This window comes from Aegilops tauschii, chromosome 6 (genome assembly GCF_002575655.3).
Source record: "Aegilops tauschii subsp. strangulata cultivar AL8/78 chromosome 6, Aet v6.0, whole genome shotgun sequence".
Taxonomy (NCBI): domain Eukaryota; kingdom Viridiplantae; phylum Streptophyta; class Magnoliopsida; order Poales; family Poaceae; genus Aegilops; species Aegilops tauschii.
In genome coordinates this window covers 13198070-13223547 of record NC_053040.3, presented here as the reverse complement: position 1 = coordinate 13223547, position 25478 = coordinate 13198070, and the positions used below count along the sequence as shown (strand labels likewise).

Genomic DNA, 25478 nt, shown 5'->3' with positions numbered 1-25478 from the left:
TGCATAGTTATGAGAATATCTAAGCATGATCATGTATATAGGCATCACGTCCGTGACAAGTAGACCGAAACGATTCTGCATCTACTACTATTACTCCACACATCGACCGGTATCCAGCATGCATCTAGAGTATTAAGTTCATAAGAACAGAGTAACGCATTAGGCAAGATGACATGATGTAGAGGGATAAACTCAAGCAATATGATATAAACCCCATCTTTTTATCCTCGATGGCACCAATACAATACGTGCCTTGCTGCCCTGCTGTCACTGGAAAAGGACACTGCAAGATTGAACCCAAAGCTAAGCACTTCTCCCATTGCAAGAAAGATCAATCTAGTAGGCCAAACCAAACTGGTGATTCAAAGAGACTTGCAAAGATAACAAATCATACATAAAAAAATTCAGAGGAGATTCAAATATTGTTAATAGATAATCTTGATCATAAACCCACAATTCATCGGGTCTCGACAAACACACCGCAAAAAGAGTTACATCGAATAGATCTCCAAGACACTACTAGGGAAAACCCTAGTAGTAGCGCGGGTTTTGAGGCTATCAGCAGCGCGGGTAGCCGCGCTACCAATAAGACACTACAGCTAACTGTTAGTAGTAGCGCGGTCTGTACCCGCGCTACTACTATTGACTATATCAGCAGCGCTTTTCTGGAACGCGCTACTATTAATTAGCTGTAGCGATTTCCTGGCCCCGCGCTACTGCTATATCTTTCATCATTTCGCCTCGACTTCCTACCCCGTTTCAGCTTCAATAAACTACAATTTCCAGATACTAGGTACTACTAGATATTAATTTCATAAAAGCATTATAGGTACTAGGTAGTACTCCCTCCGTTCCAAATTACTCGTCGTGGTTTTAGTTCGAATAGATCTCCAAGACACTACTAGGGAAAACCCTAGACACTAGATAACAATTTCATATATATACTCAACATGCATCCTCAAGCAGTACTAGGTGATATCGACGACGATCATCATATGTAGTTCTAGATGATATCGACGATGATCATCATATGTAGTTCTACATGATATCGACGACGATCATCATATGTAGTTCTAGATGATATAGCCACACACACATATATAGTTCTAGATGATATCGACGACGATCATCATCCTCAATCCTGGGCGGTGGGTGTTCCTGATAGTAATTAGGATGACCTGTCCAACACGAAGATTCTTGCCAACGAGGAATCTCTTCCACCCAACCGAGTTTAACTGTGTGCGACCACCTGTGTCCATGCGGTAAGTACAGGTGGTGTCGAAGCCCCTTGTGGTAAGGCGTAGTCCAGCTGAGCCTTCTTCATCAGGCTCGATACCACAACTCACAGATAGGTTCTTTGGCAATTTCTGAATAAGAAAAACATATCAATTAATAAATAGCCTGGCACATACTCTTGCAAATATATTTCTATTAAGTCTAGATTTCTACACTATCAAAAGACACAGTACTACGCATTTGTACTAATTAATCATGAATTCTACTAATAAGTATATATGGATTATCTATCCTATTAATAGTTCCTTGGATTCTACACTAATAAGCATGTGATCAGACTCTACACTAAAGCATATCATCGACTAGATTCCACAAAGCATATCATTGAACTCTATAGTAAGCATATTGATACGTCTCCAACGTATCTATAATTTTTTATTGTTCCATGCTATATTATATTCTATTTTGGACATTATTGGGCTTTATTATACACTTTTATATTGTTTTTGGGACTAACCTATTAACCGGAGGCCCAGCCCAGAATTGTTGTTTTTTGCCTATTTCAGAGTTTCGCAGAAAAAGAATATCAAACGGAGTCCAAATGGAATGAAACCTTCGGGAATGTGATTTTCGGAATGAACGTGATCCAGAGGACTTGGACCCTACGTCAAGACATCAACCAGGAGGGCACGAGGTAGGGGGGCGCGCCCTCCACCCTCGTGGGCCCCCTGTTGCTCCACCGACGTACTCCTTCCTCCTATATATACCTACGTACCCCCAAACTACCAGATACGGAGCCAAAAACCTAATTCCACTGCCGCAACCTTCTGTACCCGTGAGATCCCATCTTGGGGCCTGCTCCGGAGCTCCACCGGAGGGGGCATCGATCACGGAGGGCTTCTACATCAACACCATAGCCTCTCCGATGATGTGTGAGTAGTTTACCTCAGACCTTCGGGTCCATAGTTATTAGCTAGATGGCTTCTTCTCTCTTTTTGGATCTCAATATAATGTTCTCCCCCTCTCTCGTGGAGATCTATTCGATGTAATATTCTTTTGCGGTGTGTTTGTTGAGACCGATGAATTATGGGTTTATGATCAAGTTTATCTATGAACAATATTTGAATCTTCTCTGAATTCTTTTATGTATGATTGGTTATCTTTGCAAGTCTCTTCGAATTATCAGTTTGGTTTGGCCTACTAGATTGATCTTTCTTGCAATGGGAGAAGTGCTTAGCTTTGGGTTCAATCTTGCGGTGTCCTTTCCCAGTGACAGTAGGGGCAGCAAGGCACGTATTGTATTGTTGCCATCGAGGATAACACGATGGGGTTTATATCATATTGCATGAGTTTATCCCTCTACATCATGTCATCTTGCTTAAAGCGTTACTCTGTTCTTATGAACTTAATACTCTAGATGCATGCTGGATAGCGGTCGATGTGTGGAGTAATAGTAGTAGATGCAGGCATGGGTCGGTCTACTTGTCTCGGACGTGATGCCTATATACATGATCATACCTAGATATTCTCATAACTATGCTCAGTTCTGTCAATTGCTCGATAGTAATTTGTTCACCCACCGTAATACTTATGTTCTTGAGAGAAGCCACTAGTGAAACCTATGGCCCCCGGGTCTATTTTCCATCATATTAATCTCCCACCAACAAGCTATTTCCGTTGCCTTTTATTTTGCTTCTATTTTACTTTGCATCTTTAACATAAAAATACCAAAAATATTATCTTATCATATCTATCAGATCTCACTCTCGTAAGTGACCGTGTAGGGATTGACAACCCCTTATCACCTTGGTTGCGAGATTTATTTGTTTGTGTAGGTGCGAGGGACTCGTGCGTGGCCTCCTACTGGATTGATACCTTGGTTCTCAAAAACTGAGGGAAATACTTACGCTACTTTGCTGCATCACCCTTTCCTCTTCAAGGGAAAACCAACGCAGTGCTCAAGAGGTAGCAAGAAGGATTTCTGGCGCCGTTGCCGGGGAGGCTACGCAAAAGTCAACATACCAAGTACCCATCACAAACCCTTATCTCCCGCATTACATTATTTGCCATTTGCCTCTCGTTTTCCTCTCCCCTACTTCACCCTTGCCGTTTTATTCGCCCTCTCTTTTCAGTTTGACTTTTTCGCTTGCTTCTTGTTTGCTCGTGTGTTGGATTGCTTGTTTGTCTCGATGGCTCTACCAAGATTTGGTGATCCCCACCTTAAAATGCTAGAAGAGATCGAAAGCAACGTTAGGAGTTTCATGGTCTTACAATTTGAACATAACAATTTCTTTAGAAACGAGCTTAAGGAACAAAAAAGCTTTATGAGTTATATGAATAAAGAGCTCGATGATATGTCTAAAGAATTTGATGGTTTGAGATCCCAAATTGCTCATCTTGAGAAGTTAATAGCTGAAATTTCAGATAAGCAGGCCACCTCAGTTAATAAGATGGCCGCTAAGCCGGAGAACTTTGAAAATAAAGATGAAGATCTAAAAGTTATTGATGTGTCCCCTATTAAATATTTGTTTTGCAATATGAATCTTGATAATGATGGGACTGAATATGATCCACCTTTACCTAGAAGGCGTTCCAGAAATTCAGAGGTTTTAGATCTTGATGCTAAAATTGATAAAAGTGGGATTGAAGAGATCAAAACATTAGATATTAATTAACCCACTATTTTGGATTTCAAGGAATTTAATTATGATAATTGCTCTTTGATAGATTGTATTTCCTTGTTGCAATCCGTGCTAAATTCTCCTCATGCTTATAGTCAAAATAAAGCCTTTACCAAACATATCGTTGATGCTTTGATGCAATCTTACGAAGAAAAACTTGAGTTGGAAGTTTCTATCCCTAGAAAACTTTATGATGAGTGGGACCTACTATTAAAATTAAAATTAAAGATCATGAATGCTATGCTTTGTGTGATTTGGGTGCTAGTGTTTCCACGATTCCAAAAACTTTATGTGATTTATTAGGTTTCCGTGAATTTGATGATTGCTCTTTAAACTTGCACCTTGCGGATTCCACTATTAAGAAACCTATGGGAAGAATTAATGATGTTCTTATTGTTGGAAATAGGAACTATGTGCCCGTAGACTTTATTGTTCTTCACATAGATTGCAATCCTTCATGTCCTATTATTCTTGGTAAACCTTTCCTTAGAACGATTGGTGCAATTATTGATATGAAGGAAGGGAATATTAGATTCCAATTTCCATTAAAGAAAGGCATGGAACACTTCCCTAGAATGAAAATAAAATTACCTTATGAATCTATTGTGAGAGCCACTTATGGATTGCTTACCAAAGATGGCAATACCTAGATCTATCCTTGCTTTTATGCCTAGCTAGGGGCGTTAAACGATAGCGCATGTTGGGAGGCAACCCAATTTTATTTTTAGTTTTTTTGCTTTTCGCTTCTGTTTAGGAATAAATATTTGATCTAGCCTCTGGTTAGATGTGTTTTTATGTTTTAATTTGTGTTTGTGCCAAGTTTAACCTATAGGATCTTCTTGGATGATAGTTATTTGATCTTGCTGGAAAAGACAAAAACTTTCTGTTCACAAAAATAATTGTTAAAAATCACCAGAACGTGATAAAATATTGACTCCAATTGCTTCTGATCAATAAACAAATTGTCTAGGTCGTCCTATTTTGGCTGAATTTTTGGAGTTCCAGAAGTTTGCGTTAGTTACAGATTACTACAGACTATTCTGTTTTTGACAGATTCTGTTTTTCGTGTGTTGTTTGCTTATTTTGATGAATCCATGGCTAGTAAAATAGTTTATAAACCATAGATAAGTTGGAATACAGTAGGTTTAACACAAATATAAATAAAGAATGAGTTCATTACAGTACCTTGAAGTGGTCTTTTGTTTTCTTTCGCTAACGGAGCTTACGAGATTTTCTGCTGAGTTTTGTGTTGTGAAGTTTTCAAGTTTTGGCTGAAAGATTTGATGGATTATGGAACAAGGAGTGGCAAGAGCCTAAGCTTGGGGATGCCCATGGCACCCCAAGATAATCTAAGGACACCTAAAAGCCAAAGCTTGGGGATGCCCCGGAAGGCATCCCCTCTTTCGTCTAGTTCCATCGGTAACTTTACTTGGAGCTATATTTTTATTCACCACATGATATGTGTTTTGCTTGGAGCGTCTTGTATTATTTGAGTCTTTATTTGTTAGTTTACCACAATCATCCTTGCTGTACACACCTTTTGAGAGAGTCACACTTGATTCGGAATTTATTAGAATACTCTATGTGTTTCACTTATATTTTTTGAGCTATATAGTTTTTGCTCTAGTGCTTCACTTATATCTTTTAGAGCACGGTGGTGGATTTGTTTTATAGAAACTATTGATCTCTCATGCTTCACTTATATTATTTTGAGAGTCTTAAAATAGCATGGTAATTTGCTTTAATTAATATCATGAGAAATTTGATGCTTGATAATTGTTTTGAGATATAAAGGTAGTAATATCATAGTTGTGCTAGTTGAGTAATTGTGGAATTGAAAAATACATGTGTTGGAGTTTGTGATTCCCGTAGCATGCACGTATGGTGAACCGTTATGTAACGAAGTCGGAGCATGAAGTATTTGTTGATTGTCTTCCTTTGTGTGGCGGTCGGGATCGCGCGATGGTTAACTCCTACCAACCCTTCCCCTAGGAGCATGCGTAGTAGTACTTTGCTTCGAGGGCTAATAAATTTTTGCAATAAGTATATGAGTTCTTTATGACTAATGTGAGTCCATGGATTATACGCACACTTACCTTTCCGCAATTTTCTAGCCTTTTCGGTACCGCGCATTGCCCTTTCTCACCTTGAGAGTTGGTGCAAACTTCGCCGGTGCATCCAAACCCCGTGATATGATATGCTCTATCACACATAAACCTCCTTATATCTTCCTCAAAACAGCCACCATACCTACCTATCATGGCATTTCCATAGCCATTCCGAGATACATTGCCATGCAACTTTCCACCGTTTCATTTATCATGACATACTCCATTATTGTCATATTGCTTTGCATGATCATGTAGTTGACATTGTATTTGTGGCAAAGCCACCGTTCATAATTCTTTCATACATGTCGCTCTTGATTCATTGCATATCCCGGTACACCGCCGCAGGCATTCATATAGAGTCATATTTTGTTCTAAATATTGAGTTGTAATTCATGAGTTGTAAGTAAATAAAAGTGTGATGATCATCATTATTAGAGCATTGCCCCAAGAGAGGAAAGGATGATGGAGACTATGATTCCCCCACAAGTCGGGATGAGACTCCGGACTAAATAAAAAAAGAGGCCATAAAAAGAAGAAGAGAAAAGGCCCAAATAAAATAAAAAAATGATGAGGGAAAAAGAGAGAAGGGACAATGTTACTATCCTTTTACCACACTTGTGCTTCAAAGTAGCACTGTGATCTTCATGATAGAGAATCTCTCATTTTGTCACTTTCATATACTAGTGGGAAATTTCATTATAGAACTTGGTTTGTATATTCCAATGATGGGCTTCCTCAAATGCCCGAGGTCTTCGTGAGCAAGCAAGTTGGATGCACACCCACTTAGTTTTTTTTTTAGCTTTCATATACTTATAGCTCTAGTGCATCCGTTGCATGGCAATCCCTACTCCTCGCATTAACATCAATTGATGGGCATCTTCATAGCCCGTTGATTAGCCTCGTTTATGTGAGACTTTCTCCTTTTTTGTCTTCCCACATAACCCCTACCATTATACCTTATTCCACCATAGTGCTATATCCATGGCTTGCGCTCATGTATTGCGTAAGAGTTGAAAAGGCTGAAGCGCGTTAAAAGTATGAACCAATTGCTTGGCCAAAACCGGGGTCGTACATGATATGAATATTTTGTGTGGGGAAGATGGAGCATAGCCTGACAATATGATTTTTTAGGGATAACTTGCTTTGGCTATGTTATTTTGATAAGACATAATTGCTTAGTTAGTATGCTTGAAGTGTTATTGTTTTTATGTCAACATTAAACTTTTATCTTGAATCATATCAAATCTGAACATTCATGCCACAATAAGAAGAATTATATTGAAATTATGCCAAGTAGCATTCCACATCAAAAATTCTGTTTTTATCATTTACCTACTCGAGGACGAGCAGGAATTAAGCTTGGGGATGCATGATACGTCTCCAACGTATCTATAATTTTTTATTGTTCCATGCTATATTATATTCTGTTTTGGACATTATTGGGCTTTATTATACACTTTTATATTGTTTTTGGGACTAACCTATTAACCGGATGCCCAGCCCAGAATTGATGTTTTTTGCCTATTTCAGAGTTTCGTGGAAAAAGAATATCAAACGGAGTCCAAACGGAATGAAACCTTCGGGAACGTGATTTTCGGAACGAACATGATCCAGAGGACTTGGACCCTACGTCAAGACATCAACCAGGAGGGCACGAGGTAGGGGGCGCGCCTACCCCCCAGGGCGCGCCCTCCACCCTCGTGGGCCCCCTGTTGCTCCACCGACGTACTCCTTCCTCCTATATATACCCACGTACCCCCAAACTATCAGATACGGAGCCAAAAACCTAATTCCACCGCCGCAACCTTCTGTACCCGTGAGATCCCATCTTGGGGCCTGCTCCGGAGCTCCACCGGAGGGGGCATCGATCACGGAGGGCTTCTACATCAACACCATAGCCTCTCCGATGATGTGTGAGTAGTTTACCTCAGACCTTCGGGTCCATAGTTATTAGCTAGATGGCTTCTTCTCTCTTTTTGGATCTCAATATAATGTTCTCCCCCTCTCTCGTGGAGATCTATTCGATGTAATATTCTTTTGCGGTGTGTTTGTTGAGACCGATGAATTGTGGGTTTATGATCAAGTTTATCTATGAACAATATTTGAATCTTCTCTGAATTCTTTTATGTATGATTGGTTATCTTTGCAAGTCTCTTCGAATTATCAGTTTGGTTTGGCCTACTAGATTGATCTTTCTTGCAATGGGAGAAGTGCTTAGCTTTGGGTTCAATCTTGCGGTGTCCTTTCCCAGTGACAGTAGGGGCAGCAAGGCACGTATTGTATTATTGCCATCGAGGATAACACGATGGGGTTTATATCATATTGCATGAGTTTATCCCTCTACATCATGTCATCTTGCTTAAAGCGTTACTCTGTTCTTATGAACTTAATACTCTAGATGCATGCTGGATAGCGGTCGATGTGTGGAGTAATAGTAGTAGATGCAGGCATGGGTCGGTCTACTTGTCTCGGACGTGATGCCTATATACATGATCATACCTAGATATTCTCATAACTATGCTCAGTTCTGTCAATTGCTCAACAGTAATTTGTTCACCCACCGTAATACTTATGTTCTTGAGAGAAGCCACTAGTGAAACCTATGGCCCCCGGGTCTATTTTCCATCATATTAATCTCCCATCAACAAGCTATTTCCGTTGCCTTTTATTTTGCTTCTATTTTACTTTGCATCTTTAACATAAAAATACCAAAAATATTATCTTATCATATCTATCAGATCTCACTCTCGTAAGTGACCGTGTAGGGATTGACAACCCCTTATCATGTTGGTTGCGAGGATTTATTTGTTTGTGTAGGTGCGAGGGACTCGTGTGTGGCCTCCTACTGGATTGATACCTTGGTTCTCAAAAACTAAGGGAAATACTTACGCTACTTTGCTGCATCACCCTTTCCTCTTCAAGGGAAAACCAACGCAGTGCTCAAGAGGTAGCAAGAAGGATTTCTGGCGCCGTTGCCCGGGAGGCTACGCAAAAGTCAACATACCAAGTACCCATCACAAACCCTTATCTCCCGCATTACATTATTTGCCATTTGCCTCTCGTTTTCCTCTCCCCCACTTCACCCTTGCCGTTTTATTCGCCCTCTCTTTTCATTTCGACTTTTTCGCTTGCTTCTTGTTTGCTTGTGTGTTGGATTGCTTGTTTGTCTCGATGGCTCTACCAAGATTTGGTGATCCCCACCTTAAAAGGCTAGAAGAGATCGAAAGCAACGTTAGGAGTTTCATGGTCTTACAATTTGAACATAACAATTTCTTTAGAAACGAGCTTAAGGAACAAAAAAGCTTTATGAGTTATATGAATAAAGAGCTCGATGATATGTCTAAAGAATTTGATGGTTTGAGATCCCAAATTGCTCATCTTGAGAAGTTAATAGCTGAAATTTCAGATAAGCAGGCCACCTTAGTTAATAAGATGGCCGCTAAGCCGGAGAACTTTGAAAATAAAGATGAAGATCTAAAAGTTATTGATGTGTCCCCTATTAAATATTTGTTTTGCAATATGAATCTTGATAATGATGGGACTGAATATGATCCACCTTTACCTAGAAGGCGTTCCAGAAATTCAGAGTTTTTAGATCTTGATGCTAAAATTGATAAAAGTGGGATTGAAGAGATCAAAACATTAGATATTAATGAACCCATTATTTTGGATTTCAAGGAATTTAATTATGATAATTGCTCTTTAATAGATTGTATTTCCTTGTTGCAATCCGTGCTAAATTCTCCTCATGCTTATAGTCAAATTAAAAGGTAGCTTTATTATTGATATGTTAAAAGTATGTTCATCATAGATTGAACTATTTGTTTATTCTTGCTTAATTTTGTCTCCTCCATACGATAAAGTACTGATAATTTGCATATTTGAGGACCAGCAACATACCCATGGAAGATGAAGTACGAGGATCTCCTTCCATGAGCAAGAACGTTGATGCTGATCCACGGGAGGGCAATTCCTATCGATGGTGATCTATAGTCATGTGATCCACGGGGCTACAATTTCCAATAGAGTAGATAGGTAGGAGAAAGGATGCAACCACGAAGAGATTTTCACGGGGATATGTTGTTACATGGGAGGTAAAAAAATGTTCTTCTGATTTCTGGAGCTTAACTGCAATTAGATACCCTATCCGTATCAAAATATAAGATACTTTTGGACACTATGATAGTGTCAAAAAAAGTTTTATATTTTGATACAGAGGGAGTAGAGAATAATTACGTGTTTTATGTGTTGGTGGCGGTGTTTTATTTCGTGTCTTTGCTGAAGGTGGTGGATTGAAGTTTGGCTTTGGGGATGAGAATCGCAAGATCAACGTTGGCTTGGACTCGTCATCATCGGTGCACATGGAGTGGTTCCTTCTTCAAGGCGTAGTCTAGGAGTTGTGTATTTTTTTTGAGTTTGTCTTTTATCATAGGTTTAGTGGTTGTCTAGTGGAGTTATTGTCGCGAGGCATGCGACCTCATTTTTTTCGGGTCGATGTTGTTCGGCTGCTGGATTTTAAATAATAAATACTAAAATTTGGCTATATGCATCACTCGATGCATAGGCCGGGAGTTATCTTTTTTTTTTGCAAAAAACTTTCGATCTATTCATCTTCAATCATGCCAGTACAATGAACACCAGAAATAATAAAAATTACATCCAGGTCCATAGACCACCTAGCGACGACTACAAGCACTGAAGTGTGCCGAAGGCGCGCCGCTGTCATCGCCCCTCCCTCACCGGAGTCGGGCACAACTTGTTATAGTAGACAGTCGGGAAGTCGTCGTGCTAAGGCCCCATAGGACCAGCCCACCAGAACAGCAACCGCCGCCGATGAAGGATAACATAGATCGAAACGATCCAATCCGACAACACACGAACATAGACGAAAAACAACCAGATCCGAGCAAATCCACCGAGGATAGATGTGCCGGAGACACACCTCCACACGCCCACCAATGATGCTAGACGCACCACTAGAACGGGGGCTAGGCGGGGAGACCTTTATTCCATCTTCAGGGAGCCGCCGCCGTCTCGTCTTCCTGAGCAGGACACAAACCCTAACGAATCTGAAAGGAATGACTAACAACGGTGCCCTCTCGCCGGCCCTTGCCAGGATCCACCTCGCCTCCATGGCCCTAGGGCCACCGGAGACGAGGCAGACCTGCGGCGGAGCCGGCGAGAGGCACAAACCCTAGCTTTTTTGGTGGTGGAGGAGGAGGCGGCTGCGTTGGCCTTGTTCTGCCCGAAATCTGACGTCCTTTTTTTTGGCCGGGAGTTATCCTTCTTTCAAAAAAAAGTTAAACCTATATAGTTTAACAAATGTATCTATATGTTTGTTTTTATAGAAAGAAAAATAAGTGTACGTCTATACATCCATGTACTCAAACAACTCGTCCATAATGCTCCACCTGAGGTTGAATGGTAGGGATTTATTTTACTGTTGGGGATGTCTGAAGCTTTGCATGTGTTTTTCGATGACAAAAGCACCACAAACTCCTCAATATGTGTCATGTCGGCCATGAGGACCGCACCAGGAACAGGGATAGAACAACAAGAATTTTATCCAAACTATGGCTATGTTGCAACGTGGATCTGTTTATATTTTTTTGGGGTAGCAACTAACCAGAGGTTACCCCTTCGGGGGACCTCGTGGGGGGGGGGGGGGGGGGGGGTCACTTTTGATGCCCTAGGAGCCTGCCAAATGGTGTGTCCAGCCACCGCCACATGCTGTGTGATGGGCGCTCTCTCCGGATTCGTTTTTATTTTGTGTATGCCCTTTTGAGTTTTAGATGAGATTTTTTCGGCTTCCGATTTTCACATGGTTATATTTTCTTTGTGAAACACACCTGCGCTTTTCGGAAAAAAATCCATACTTTCACAAGAATCACATATTTGCTTCTCATAGAAGCACGAATTTTCTTTCGCAAACTTTGTTTCTCGGGAAAAAAAGTTGTGCTTCCAAGAGTACATATTTGCTTCTCATGGAAGCATATTTTTCCCCGAGAAGCACATATTTGCTTCCATGAGAAGCACACATGTACTTCTCAGAAAGGGGAAAAGTTGTGCTTACTTGAGAAGCACCGCGAGAAAGCATAGATGTGCTTCTCGAAAAAGGGAAAAATCTGTGCTTCCACGAGAAGCATAGGTTTGTTTTTTTGGAAGCACAACTTTACTTCCTGAGAAGCATAAAAACAATGTGCTTTCTCGAGAAGCGCATATTTGCTTCCGCGAGAAGCACAACTATGCTTCTAAATAAAAGTGAAAACCACAACCATGCTTCTAGGTTTTAGTTTTTTTTCCTTTTTTGGTATTACTTATTTTTTCTTTTTTCCGCTTTCCAGCTTTTTTATTTTTTATGAGAAAATAGTCAAAACTTATTAACATGGATCTAGTTTGAAGAACTCGATGCGGGAAATCCAAATGTCAAAACGAGCCGAAATTTGGACGCATGATTCAGTGGATAAACTGTTTTGAATAAACAAAACCTATGAAAAAAACTCCCAAAATGGACAAGTAAGTGACACATACAATGCGTCATTTCTCAACCCTTAAATCTTTTTGAGGGCTTGTCAAACCTTAACTTTTTTTAGAAGTAACATCGCACTTTATTCAAACTTCAAAGTTCAAAGGAATACAGATGGTTGGGGGAGGATTACATAACCAAACATGCGGGTCAACCTCGAGTGAGGTCGCCATTCTAGCTAATTTGTGAGCCTCCTCAATACATGTGGGCTGCTCATAGCATATTTCACATGCCAAAAACTTTAACTCGTTGTCCTTGATCTCAAGAAAAATTATGCAATAATTTCCTCTGTTGTTTTCCATGTGTAGATCATTTACCAGCTCCAAGCAATCCAAAGCAAATCTAATCCTGGCAAGACCTAGGTCTTCTCTAAGAGCAAAAGCTTCTTCACAAGCATATGCTTCAATCATCAGCAGACTCATTGCCCATTCAAATACAACAGCAGAAGCGCCCAGAAATTTTCCATCTTCATCTCGGGAAACCACCCCGGCCGCTCCCCTATTCGTGGATTTGGCTAAAGCCCCATCTGCATTAAGCTTTGCTTCTCCTTGCGCTGGGGGAAACCATTTGCGAACTCCCCTTTCTGGCCGCTGTCCTGCATGCTTAGCCGGTGTTTTTGGTCCCCTAACTTCGTATAGAAACCTGCTGATAAAGAGGTGTGTGGACAATGAACTCTGATACTCGTTCTCATGAATCGCCTTGCGTCTTGCCCACCAAATCGCCCAGAGCGTCACAAGGACCTCGATAAAACTGATCTTGCTTCAGTGTACTGCACAAGTTAAACAGCCATAACTTTGGAACCGAGGCCTCGTCGCCATACATGGGGACGACCGCATCATCCTCTCGGAAGGCCCACACACACACTTTGCCATGTGTTACACTCAAGGATGACCGCATGTCAATCCTTAACATTTTTTTTTGAGAAACATGTCTGTGATTTCAGGAAGGAGGGCAACAACAAAAAGGCCATATAGCTCTCGGCCCATCGCACGGCCCGGCTAACCCAGCCCGCCATCACACATTTCCGGCCACTCCATCCCACACTTGGCTCCCATTCTAAACCCTCGTCTCCCCTCACCGCCGCTCCAAACCTCCCCGCAGCCATGGCGCGCCGCCACCTCCGCACCCCCCTCCTCCCGCTCCTCTTCCGCACCCCCCACGCCCCCACCCCCACCCCCATCCACCTCCGCCACGCCTTCTGCTCCTCAACCGCAACCGTCGACACCCCCGCCCCGGCGGTCGATGCAGCTCCGCCAGCCGCATCCGCCGTGGAGACCCCGGATGAAGCCCCGGCGGCAGCAGCGGCCACGGAGGCCGGGGATCCGGCCCCGGCCCGCGCCCCGCGGGAGGAGGAGCCCCTGCACGAGACGATCCTCCACATGATCCGGCGCCGCAAGTGGACGACCCGGATGGAGAACTCGGTGCGCCTGCTCTGCCCGGCGCTCTCGGCGCCGGTCGTGCACGGCGTGATCTCCGCCGCGGCCGCCGCGGACCGCGCCGACCTCGCGCTCCAGTTCTTCCGCTTCGCGTACCGCCGGGCCGGGTTCCGCCCGGAGCCGGCCACCTTCGCGCTCCTCGTCCCGGTCCTCGCCTCCAAGGGCATGCTCAACCACGCCCGCTGCATCCTCCTCGAGACCATGCCGTCCTTCTCCGTCGCCCCCGACGAGGCCACCGTGGCCGCCCTCGTCGCCGCCTACGGCAGGGCCGGCATCCCGCAGGAGGCCGTCAAGCTCTTCCGCCTCATGCCCGACCTCGGCATCACCCGCACCGCGCTCTCCTACAACGCCGTGCTCAAGGTCATCCTCTGCCGCGGCCGCGAGGCCATGGCCAGGCGGATCTACAACGCCATGATCGCCGACGGCGTCGCCCCCACCCTGTCCACCTACAACACGCTCATCTGGGGGTTCGGCCTGTGCAAGAAGATGGAGTCCGCCGTGAGGGTGTTTGGGGACATGAAGGGCCACGGGGTGACGCCGGATGTGACCACCTATAACACCCTGCTCAATGCCTGGGTGCGGAAAGGCGATCTGGAGAGTGCACGGAAGGTGTTTGATGAAATGCCGGGCGCTGGGTTTGAACGGAACTCGATCTCATACAATGTCATGATCAAGGGATATGTCGAGGCGAACAAGGTTGAGGAGGCAGTGGGGTTGTTCACTGAGATGGGGGAGAAGGGTCTGAGGTTGAGCGAGAAGACGTTTGCTGCGTTGATGCCAGGGCTTTGCGATGACGAGGGGAAGGCTGCGGAGGCCCGGAAGGCAGTGGCGGAGATGGCGGAGCGACGACTCACGCCAAAGGACAAATCGGTGTTTCTGAGGCTCGTGTCGACATTGTGCAAAGCTGGGGATTTGGATGGTGCGTTGGAGGTGCATAAGAAGAGCGGGCAGTTCAAGCATGTCCTGGTGGATCCGAGGCAGTATGGTGTGTTGATGGAGAGCTTGTGTGCAGGTGGTAAGTGTGATGGTGCTGTGCAGGTGCTCGATGAGCTTCTAGAGAAGGGCACACTGCTTAGCCCAAAGAGTCCAGTGCTGGAAGCACCGGCCTATAATCCAGTGATTGAGTATCTGTGCAACAATGGGAATACCAACAAGGCTGAAACGTTCTTCAGGCAGCTGATGAAGAAAGGTGTGGATGACAAGTCTGCATTCAACAGTCTTATCCGTGGGCATGCAAAGGAAGGTGCGCTGGAGGCTGCAAAGGAGATTCTTGCCATTATGACACGCCGTGGCGTCCCTACTGACCCCCATTCGCACGCACTGCTTATTGATAGCTTCCTCAAGAAGAATGAGTCAGCTGATGCAAAGACAGCATTGGACAGCATGATGGAACATGGTCACTTACCAAGGCCAGCCCTGTTCCAGTCTGTCATGGTGGCGCTTTTCAACGATGGCCGGGTTCAGACCGCAAGCAGGGTCATGAAGAGTATGATCGAGAAGGGGATTACCGAGAACATGGATATGGCAAATAAGATTGTGGAGGCTCTCTTCATGAGGGGTCATGTGGAGGAGGCGATTGGTCGCGTCAATCTGATTGTGGAAAATGGCTGTATGCCTGATCTGGATAAGCTGCTAGCTGCCCTTTGTGAGAAGGACAAAGTGATGGAGGCACAAAAGCTGGCTGATTTTGCGTTGGACCGCGACTTTGAAGTTAGCTTCTCAACCTATGACAGAGTCCTGGAAGCCCTGTACACTGAGGAGAAGACATTGCCAGCCTACTCCATGCTCTGCAAGATCAAGCACAAAGGAGGCGTTGTAGACCAGAAGGGTTGCGATGCTTTGATGGATAGCTTAAAAGCAGGAGGATACTCAAAGCAAGCTGACATTTTGTCTAGGATCTTGGCCGAGAATGGATCATCAACATCCAAGAGGGGCAAGAAGTCTGCCATGGGTGCATAGGGAGGTTTCTGGGTTCATGAAATGGTCCTATTTTCCTTTCTGAATCGAAGAAAACAGCAGTTTGTTTGTTTTATTAATGCTTGTTGGGCCATCTGTCAGATTGGGATTTCATCCTAGAAGACAAGAAGGATAGGTAAATTTACCTTTCTCATGAAATCCCTGATTTAATCATGTGCCATTTTCTTGGAAAAGAAAACATGTTCAATAATTTAGGCAGATGTACTTCTTATGAATTTAGTTGAGAAATTACATCCATAACATGCTGTTACGTCGTCATTTATAAGTGGCTCTACTGAAGAGAAGCCCAGAATTTTGTTTTGTTTTGGCATGTTACTAAAGGAAGAATTTGATCCATGTCTTTTATGCTTTTGTTCTTTCAACATGTTAATTGTGTGGATGTTTATAGCAGATGTTGTGATGTTCATAACAACCTTGTCGTTTGTTTTATGCCATTATAATTTGCTGGATTGGTGAAGTGTCAGATTAAAATTATGCAGTAATATAATATGTATTCTTTGATCCATTTCTGTTTGAAGTGATAATATCTGGTTCTTAATTGCCTCCTTTTGTTAGCATTTTGCTGTGCACTTGTTCTCCAGTCCAGTATACTTGATGCTACCCATTGTTTAGTCATTTAAACTCAGGTTGCAGCCCTATAGCATTTGCTGGATGACTTCTTTGATGCCGCAAAAATAATTATGGGACAAGCACCCTTCTGAACTATTCATGTGTACTGTACCTGCTAGCGTAAGCTAGATACGTGCTGTGCCTTTGAGCAGTGGAGAAATATTCAGTGATGTGCTATGAATACGATGCATCTTTCGTTTCCATACATCTTGGTTTTGTTTTGTTTCTTGATATTTTGCTCGGTTCGTGAATTGTCAGATAGAATTTTATGCAGAAGATAATATGTATATTTTGACCCATTTCTGTTAGAAGCGTAAATATTCTGTTCTTGATTTACCTCCAGATTACTAGTAATAATTTGGCGTATCCCTAATTGCATTTTCCGGCACACTTGTGCTCCAACCTAGCAGTTTTGATTTGACCATTAGCTTGTAGTAGTACATAATATTTGAAGTGGTGGAGAAGCTACTCATTTTTTTGCCATTTAAACTCAGGCCACCAACCCCGTTTAATCCTGTGCTGACTTCTGGGTGACTGATTTGCTGGAAAGAACAATCATTGTGACAAACCATCTCTGCTCAAAACTGTTCTTGCCCATTGTGTTTGCAAGTGTGAACTAGATCCCGTGCGTACGAGCAGCTTTGAATTTTTTTTATTTGTGCGCATGATGAGTATCCTTGATTGATGTGCTTCGAATATGATATGCATCTTCCTCGTTTCCATGCCCATCTTGTGTTGCTGTGTACCAACCCTTTCTCTGTTCGTTTCTCCTTTCCCCCCGTGAAAACTGCTGCATGTCTTCTCTGGCTATCAGTATGAGGCCATTGCGGCAGATTGGTACAAACTAGGTTATGAACCGCATGAAGACTCCATTCCAATTCGGTTTTTGATATCTTTCTTTGCTCTCCAAGCCATATTTTGCTGTTGCTTACTCTTGGTGCCCCATGAGGCCATGACCTTTCCAGTCTTTTTTTTTTCTTTCTCCTCTCATTTTTCTCTTGTATGCAGTAAAAATCCATCAATTTGTTTTCCTTTTTGCTCCACCTGTGCTGTCAACTTGCAGCATCAGCTTCAAACCTCTTGGATTCTTGCTGATCTTTCTGTCCTGTGGTTTGGTTGGATAGCATCTAGTCCCCCGCATTCACATGTGTCATGTTTTGTAGTGGATGGAGATTTCTGGACCTTGCAATTTGCATAACTCTGGTCCACCACAACATCACGAGATATTTCCACAGGAATTTCCATTAGAAGCATATACTACTATCAGTTTTTTGCTTTGGTTGAGCTCTCACCGCTGATCTGCTGTCCCCTTATGTTTGCATGCGAGCAAGCGTGTCGTGTTGTCACGAGAAATTTTGAAGTGCACTTGTGCCCCGGTCTACATATTTTGATGCGACCATTTTTTTTATACAGAGAGAACCATGCTAGTACATTCTCCCTCTGTTCCTAAATATAAGACGTTTTGGCAGTTCATTTTGAACTGCCAAAACGTCTTATATTTATAAACAGAGGTAGTAGTAGGTAGATGGGCTACCCATTGTCTGTCATTTAAACTCTGGTTGCAGCCCTATTTTAGCATTCTCCGGATGACTTCTTTGTAGCTGGGAAAATAATTGTGGGACAAGTATCCCTGCTCAAACTTTTCGTGACTGTTCTTCTGGCAAGCCTAAGCTAGATATGTGCCCCTGAGCAGTGGGGAAATTTTCAGTGATGGACTTCGAATACGATGCACCTTCATTGTCTGTCACTAGCGGTCTGCTCTTCTTTTTTGTGCATATACGCGAGCGTGCGGTGTCGTCGCTGTCGGTGCAGTGTTGCCATGTGGTGCCAATTTTCAAGAGGTGACTCGTGTTTTTTGCCCTTGAATGTGCTCGCTTTATAGGAGTATCTGCTAGACCAACGGTGCACATAATCAAGGTTCTTTGTGGCTTGAAAATATGTCTGAATTATATCTGCAGGTCATTATCAGTCAAAAAGATCATGGCTGCGTGGCCTTGTGAACATGATGCATCTTGGTTTCCAGGTTGGTAAATGCTGCCCGTCTTGTCGCTGCATGACGTGCTTCCTCTGTTCTTCTCTCGCTCACTAGCGGTCTGCTGTGCTTGCTTGAGCTTCAAATGGCAGCCTCAGATTCAGAGTGCCAACCCTTGCTTGGATCTTTGTCACTGGGCGCCATGCAGCGCTGCTACGGTATGGGTCTGATTGGATGCCAGCAGCTCGTCGTCTCCGGCGTCTCCTGTATTCGCATGTGACGTGCCTTGTGCACTTGCGGATACGCCGTCCCCATGGAAGCAAGGCGCGTGGTCCTGTCACTGTCAAATCGCCATGTCGCAACGAGACGACCACGGACATGCAACGCAACGCGATCCACGACGCCGCGCGGGCTCGTGTTTCTCGCCTCCGTCTCTCTCTCTCTTGCCAAATCTACCGCCGTTGGTTTGGTATATGGTATAGGGAAAAAAAAGGCTGCAAAAGACGCCACGTGGCACTAAATCCAAGTATCCAACTGCACCTTACCTTACCTTTCTTTCTTCTTTCTATTCTCTATATATATGCGGCACCTCAACAAAGCAACACATTCAAATTTTCTTCTTTTGATACGGTAACTAAGCTTCCCGGGCAAGATTTTGCAGAGAAATACTACTACTAATTAGTAGTGCATATATTGATCACTACGGTATCAATCAATACACAATGCCGTATATGTTGTACCAAAGATCATAGGTAAGCGGTTTCATCCCATACCAAGTAAAGTTTGGTTGGAACAGCCCCGGCGACAACACATTAGGCGGATCCTTTCTAATACATTCATTCCTCTCACTTGTGTCACCGCACTGAAAAAACATGATGAGATGCCATTCATTGGAGCGAGTGGCATATTCTATTGCCATAGCCACACTAATGTCGCAGAGACACCCATGCATTTTCATTGTCAAAATGAGGGCCTCGCAACGAGACGACGATGTACAACGCGACCGACGACGGCGGGCGGGCTCTTGTTTCCTACCTCCATCTTTTCAAATTACACTTCTGCTTCAGTAGACCCCCCTAAACACATTGACGACTCAGATTACCCTATACCCTTTCATAATAAAAGGCTCGATGGTCCTTTTCGAAAGTACACCCGTATAGAGACCTCCTGTGCCGACTGGGCCGGCCCACCGGAGGCAAGGGCACTTATACTATTTATAAAAGCGCGATATAAAAATCCTGAGAAAAATGAGAGAAAGCATGCACGAGGAATCGAACTCCTAACCCCGTCCTACTAATTATGCTTCTTACCACTCAGCTACACTGCCACTAATGATGTTAATAAGTACGAAACATATAAGACATCGATATGGTTCAGGTAGCGTTGCATCAGACCTGGCCGGGTCTTTTCACCTTCGAATCTGCATCAAGGAATTAATTGGTCCCGTTTATCTGCTTCCTAGAATTAATTGATCCCAAAAAATCACGGTTAGTTGGAATGGAGCGTGGGTCTAGCTTGCTTTCCTTGTCATTCTGTTTCTCAAACTAATCAGACCCACAAATCAAGCTACGACATATTCTCTTATTTTGTACTGGATAGACTTTTCTTTCTTTCCTTCTAAAGTTTGCACCCCGTACATGTTAAATTTGCTTCCATTGAATAAAGTTTTATGTCCAATGTAACTATTTGTTCATTATTATTTGTTCAGAAACAAAATGTTGTATCAATTTTCTACTCCCTCGGTCCCTCCGTTTCAAAATAAGTGACTCAAGTTTGTACTAGCTTTACTTGAGTCACTTATTTTGGGACGGAGGGAGTATTATTTTCCATCAAGAAGCATATTTTACTTTTGGTGTTACTTGGCCTTGTTACTTCTGACGCCACTGAACTTTACTTCGATCTAAAGTGAGTCAATTTGATAGAAAATATGCTTCCCTAATATACATAATCTTTGCTTTAGTCACACTGCTTTCATATATGCTTATGATATTTGCTCCATGTTCATATAATGCGAAACAACGAAAATTTCTGTTTTTTCGTTTATTCATGTCTCTTTCTTTTTTGAACTTTAATATTTCTTTTTTAAACATGTTTAAAATTTTGAAATATTGTTTGAAAACCAAAAAAGTTCCTTTTTCCAAATATTGTTTACAACTTTAAAAAATATTCTAGATTGTCATTTGATGGATGTCGGAAACCAACGTGCTTTCAAATGCTTACCCGAACACCATCCATTGCATATGATCTATTTTTTGGACATCCTTCAAATGACCCTAACTTTTGCAAGCAGGTGGACATGCCCATGATAGGAATCCATGCCCGGTTTGAACAGAGTTCTACATCATATGCAAGTTGCGACATGCCCGGCCATTTATCGGCTTTTATAAGGAGAAAAATCTAGAAAATGCAAAACTTGTCGAATACGTAAACAATTTGGCATGCTGCTTTGAATTGGCCATACAAGGCCATGAAAAAAAATTGAGGCCATTTAAAGGATGTCGAGAAATGAGGTGCTCCAAAACGGACCCTTCTCACCTACCTGATCAACATTCGTGGAAGTCGTGGCAAAAAAAAAGTACTTCAAAATGTTTTATAAAACTAGCATTTCTGTAGCATTGATTTTGTTTGTTTTTTGTCACGGTTTCCACGAATGTTATTTTGTGCTGAACTATGGCAAGCATATAGAGCATTTCTCAGAGTTTACAAAGAAAAATCATAACTTTTTTAGTATTTTTTCGATTTGCTGTTCATCAGGGTGCATTTGAGCTTAGGAGCAGCTACTCCACGTCCCTCGAATAATAATTATTCTCTTATATTTGTATGTGTGAAGCAAATCACAACTTACTAGATTTTTTTATAATAAAGGAAATTTGGCGTGATTTATGGGAAGCAATTTCCGGCTAATGGTCAAGTACTATAAATCTTTTTTTTTTCAAGTACTATAAATCTACCATATGTTGATGCGTACGTTCAATCAGGAAGCACTAAATTAGAAAGCAACGAGAGGGTGCACATGTAGCGGACGTGTTTAGCGGAAGATTAACTAGAGCAATGAATTAAGGATCGAGGATCCAAACCAACAAACCATGTGCGGGCCATATTAAAATATTGGACCTCTATAGTCTGATGGGCAGCCCTGTTTTTAACTAAGAGCAGTGTGTCATATCATAATGATCACAAGAGTTAAGGTGGTATGTTGGTTACCACTTTTCATACGATGGCTAGAGGTTTCGAGTTCGGAAGCAGGTGCTTGCGTATTTTTTGAACTTTAATAGAAGAGAACAAAAGGGTGTTAGTGGGCCGGCCCAGGCCGGAAGGGTACTTGCATGACGTATGTATGGACGGGTTACCCATCATGCATACGAAACTAGATACGATTTGACAAAGGTCTATATTACCCTTTATACGTTTTGTGAGGGGGTCTACCAAAGCGGGGCTCCTCAAATTAATGGGAATAGGGTTAAATTTATCATTAAGGTGTAATGTATATCAAAAAATATACAATATAGCTTTAATTACAAACATGGTTCAAATTTAGCATAGTTCAATCACATTTTAAAGATAGACATGGAAACTTTAGCCTATACTTATCAGTAATGTTTAGTGACATTATTATGCTTCCTCTGTTTTTCTCTCCCTCATTGACCAAACTGTCGTCTGTTCTTCCCTGGCCTTGGGGAATTTTGAAGACTTCAAAATTACAATGGCGTTACGGAGTTATGATAAAAAAAACCATGAGCAGACGACATGCTCTCAATTTAGAAGACTCCATTCTCATAATTTTTTCTTCATGTTCTTGCTGTCATCTCTCTTTTTTTGTGAAAAGATCAGATATATTATAAAGATTCACCGGAAGTAGGAAAAACCTCAAACATAATAAAAATTACGTCGAGGTCCATGGACCACCGAACGACCATTGCCGCCGCCAGAACTAGCCGCCAACGCGCCGCTCTCGCCGCTCCCATACGGAGAGCCGGCCTGACCTTGTCGATGACAGCTGAGAAGTCTTCGTGCGCGTGCCCCTAAAGACCAACGCCCGGAGCTGCAATCGTCGTCGTTGAATCCTTGAATCGATTTGAAGAATTTGACATCAAATATCACCGTTGCGTACGCACGGCGAGAAGCCCTAACCTCGCCGCCCGAGGAGCCGGCAGGAATCTACGTCGGAGCTACGTCTAATCCGTCCCACTGGACGGACTTGAGGAGGATCAGGGCCCGGAAAACTGACTTGAAGAAGAAGCACCGCCATCCGTCCAAGCATTGCCCCTGCGAGAACTAAAACCCTACCTATCTACTAGCCGAAGACAAGGCGCCAGAAATCCTCAGCCCCGCCACTGGCCGCCGGAGCGGCTGACGGACGGGAGGCGAATCCACGGGCTCGCCGGTGAAGATCGAGGGGAGGAAGACTTTTCCTAGTCGCCTTGCGAGTGAGGAAAGAAAAGCTCTTGCTGTCATCTCTGAGTGAGATTATTCCAGCATCATCACAAGATAGTTTGTACAGGAAATGACTGTTCCATTAGTAGTCCCCGTCGGAACTCATGTCCCCGTGTGCATGCAGGCGCGTGCTGTTGTCACTGTAGTGCCAGTGGCCAGCCGCAACGGGACGACGAAGCGCAACGCGATCGACGGGCTCGTGTTTCTCGCCGCTCCCGTCTCATTCAACTTCCAATCCATACACATGCAAATCTACTACTAGTACTGTACACGTTAGAAGAAGATAATCTGAAAATACAGGCGTACTTGGCCGGTACAGTACGTGACGAACAGCCACTGGTACAGCACAAGATATCCTCTGCGATTTTATTTAATTACCACCACGAAATTCTTACAAAGTAACAGTAGAGCAAGAGAACTTGTTTTTCTTTTTTTTCTATTTACCAGCTCATCTGACACTTGAGATCGATCATCAACAGAAGCAGAGCGAGTGAAAAAAAATGGTTGCTAATTAATTAATTTCCTAAATGTACGCACGTACGTACGCGGTGATTTTCAGCTGGGCTGCCGCTTCTGGAGGCTGGTGAAGGAGGTGCCGTCGCACTCGAAGTCGTCGTAGCGGCGGAAGAGCTCGGCGACGAGCATGCAGGCGGTGGCGACGACCACGTCCTTGGCGGCGCACTGCTTGTTGCCCTTCGTCGGCTCCCCGGTCTCCGGCCCGTTGGACCAGTACACGTACCGCAGCAGCGCCTCGCCCTCCGCCCCGACGAACCTGTCCGCCACGAACTCGTCCGGCCGGTCGAACACCGCCGGGTCGCGCATCGCCAGCGGCTGGTACCCGCACAGCATCTCCCCGGCGGCGACGGAGAAGCCCTCCCCGCCGTGGGAGCGCAGCACGAAGTCCCGGCGCGCGCGCCCGAACTGCAGCGGCACGGGCGGGTTCATCCGGAGCACCTCGTACACCGTGGAGCGCACCAGCGGCATCGCCCGCACGGACGCGAACCCGACCTCGCCGGCGTGCCGCTCCAGGGCGGCGCGCACCTCGTCGCGGAGCTTGGCGCGGAGCGCGGCGTCCTTGCCGGCCTGCAGGATGAGGAAGGGGAGGAAGACCGAGAAGCCCCCGAAGGCGTTGAAGCCGAGCAGGAAGAGGATGTTGTTGATGGCGTCCTTGTCGGACATGCCGTGGTCCTTGACGCCGACGGCCACGGACGCGGCGCCGTGCTTCTCCACGAAGCGGTACAGCAGGTCGTACCCCGGCTTGACGAGGATGGAGGGGAAGGGGAAGGAGTGGAGGAGGAGCTCCTCCAGCGGCTGCGGGATGGCGCCGATCTTCTGCGTCGGCACCAGCTGCAGCCCCAGCCAGACGTCCAGGATGAAGAGCCCGTACCGGTCGACGAGGTCCTCGGCGGCCGGGTCGGCGCTGGCCACCGCCCTGCACAGGAACCGGAAGATGCACTTCTGCAGCGGCACCAGGAAGCTGGCGCCGCCCTCCTTGCCGGCGGCGAGGTCGGACTCGATGGCGGCGAGCATGTCGTCGACGCCCTCGAGGAACTCGGGCGCCCACACGCGGGAGCTGCGGCGGAGGAGGTCCATGGCGAAGGCCTTGGTGCGCTCGTGCTCCGGCTCCTCCGTGTCCAGGTACACGCCCACGCGGGTGCCGCCCGTGAAGGAGTCGCTGGGGTTGTACGGCCCGATGAGGCAGTCGCGCTTGTCCACCAGCTCCGGGTCGAACAGCGCCGTGAAGGCGGCGGTGTCCACGATGGCGACCACGCGAGGGTTCACGCCGACGAAGAAGGGGAACGTGGGCGGGATGTTTGCGCGGAACACCGTGCTCCGGTACTGCGCGGCGCGCCGCCGGAAGAACTCCTCGGGGCCCTGGAACCAGAAGTAGTCCAGCCGGTCCCGGAGCGGTCCCAGCACGGGCGCGCCGTAGCCGCCCGGGATCGGCTTCGGCGGCGGCGTCGCCACCGCAGTGGCCGCCGGTGAGAAAGACGGCAGCATGGCCGAGACGTACGGACGCGCGCTCGGTGTGGTGGTGGCTACCGCGAGCTGGATATCCCCAGCCCGTGTGTGGTCTTAAGCTCACTGGACCAGCTGCTCAGCCGCAGCAGCTCGGTGGAGTAGAGTGAACTGAGCTAGTGTGGTTCACGCGGAGGAAGGGCGAGAGGTTGGCGATGCCGCGATGGAGACGCCAGTAGAGGGAGAGGATCACGTGGGTCCCTATTGACAGCGCGCGCTCTGTCACGCAGAAAATCCACTTCTACATTGACCGGATCCCCCAATCAGATGGGAGGGGTGGGAGGTGTTACTTCCGGCCCGTCTTTGATCGGTGATGGTGGCGATGGCGCTCGTGGGCGTCGTTCCCCTCCTTGGAGGCGTCACTGAGGTGTGTCGGCATCTCTCCCCTTGCTCGGGTTGTGTCTCTGGGCAAAGCCTAGGTCTGTGCCGGATTGGCGATGGCGGCATCTTTGATGTCGTTACTCTGTTGGGAGCATC

The 25478-nt window shown here is 44.9% G+C and overlaps 2 protein-coding genes across 2 annotated transcripts; one reads left to right on the top strand and one right to left on the bottom strand.

Annotated features, from left to right (window-relative positions):
• Positions 1 to 13599: 13599 nt before the first annotated feature.
• Positions 13600 to 16310, top strand: LOC109784580 (large ribosomal subunit protein mL102 (rPPR5)). The gene has a single exon (XM_020343182.4). The coding sequence runs from the start codon at positions 13658 to 13660 to the stop codon at positions 15947 to 15949; it is 2292 nt and encodes a 763-aa protein (XP_020198771.1). The 5' UTR covers positions 13600 to 13657; the 3' UTR covers positions 15950 to 16310.
• A 7009-nt stretch (positions 16311 to 23319) lies between these two features.
• On the bottom strand, positions 23320 to 25259 carry LOC109784582 (linolenate hydroperoxide lyase, chloroplastic). The gene has a single exon (XM_020343183.4). The coding sequence runs from the start codon at positions 24981 to 24983 to the stop codon at positions 23538 to 23540; it is 1446 nt and encodes a 481-aa protein (XP_020198772.1). The 5' UTR covers positions 24984 to 25259; the 3' UTR covers positions 23320 to 23537.
• Between the last annotated feature and the right edge of the window lie 219 nt (positions 25260 to 25478).

What these genes read in the sequence shown, in the direction of transcription:
- LOC109784580 (XM_020343182.4), top strand. Translation starts at nt 13,658, where the DNA reads ATGGCGCGCCGCCACCTCCGCACCCCCCTCCTCCCGCTCCTCTTCCGC.
- LOC109784582 (XM_020343183.4), bottom strand. Translation starts at nt 24,983, where the DNA reads ATGCTGCCGTCTTTCTCACCGGCGGCCACTGCGGTGGCGACGCCGCCG.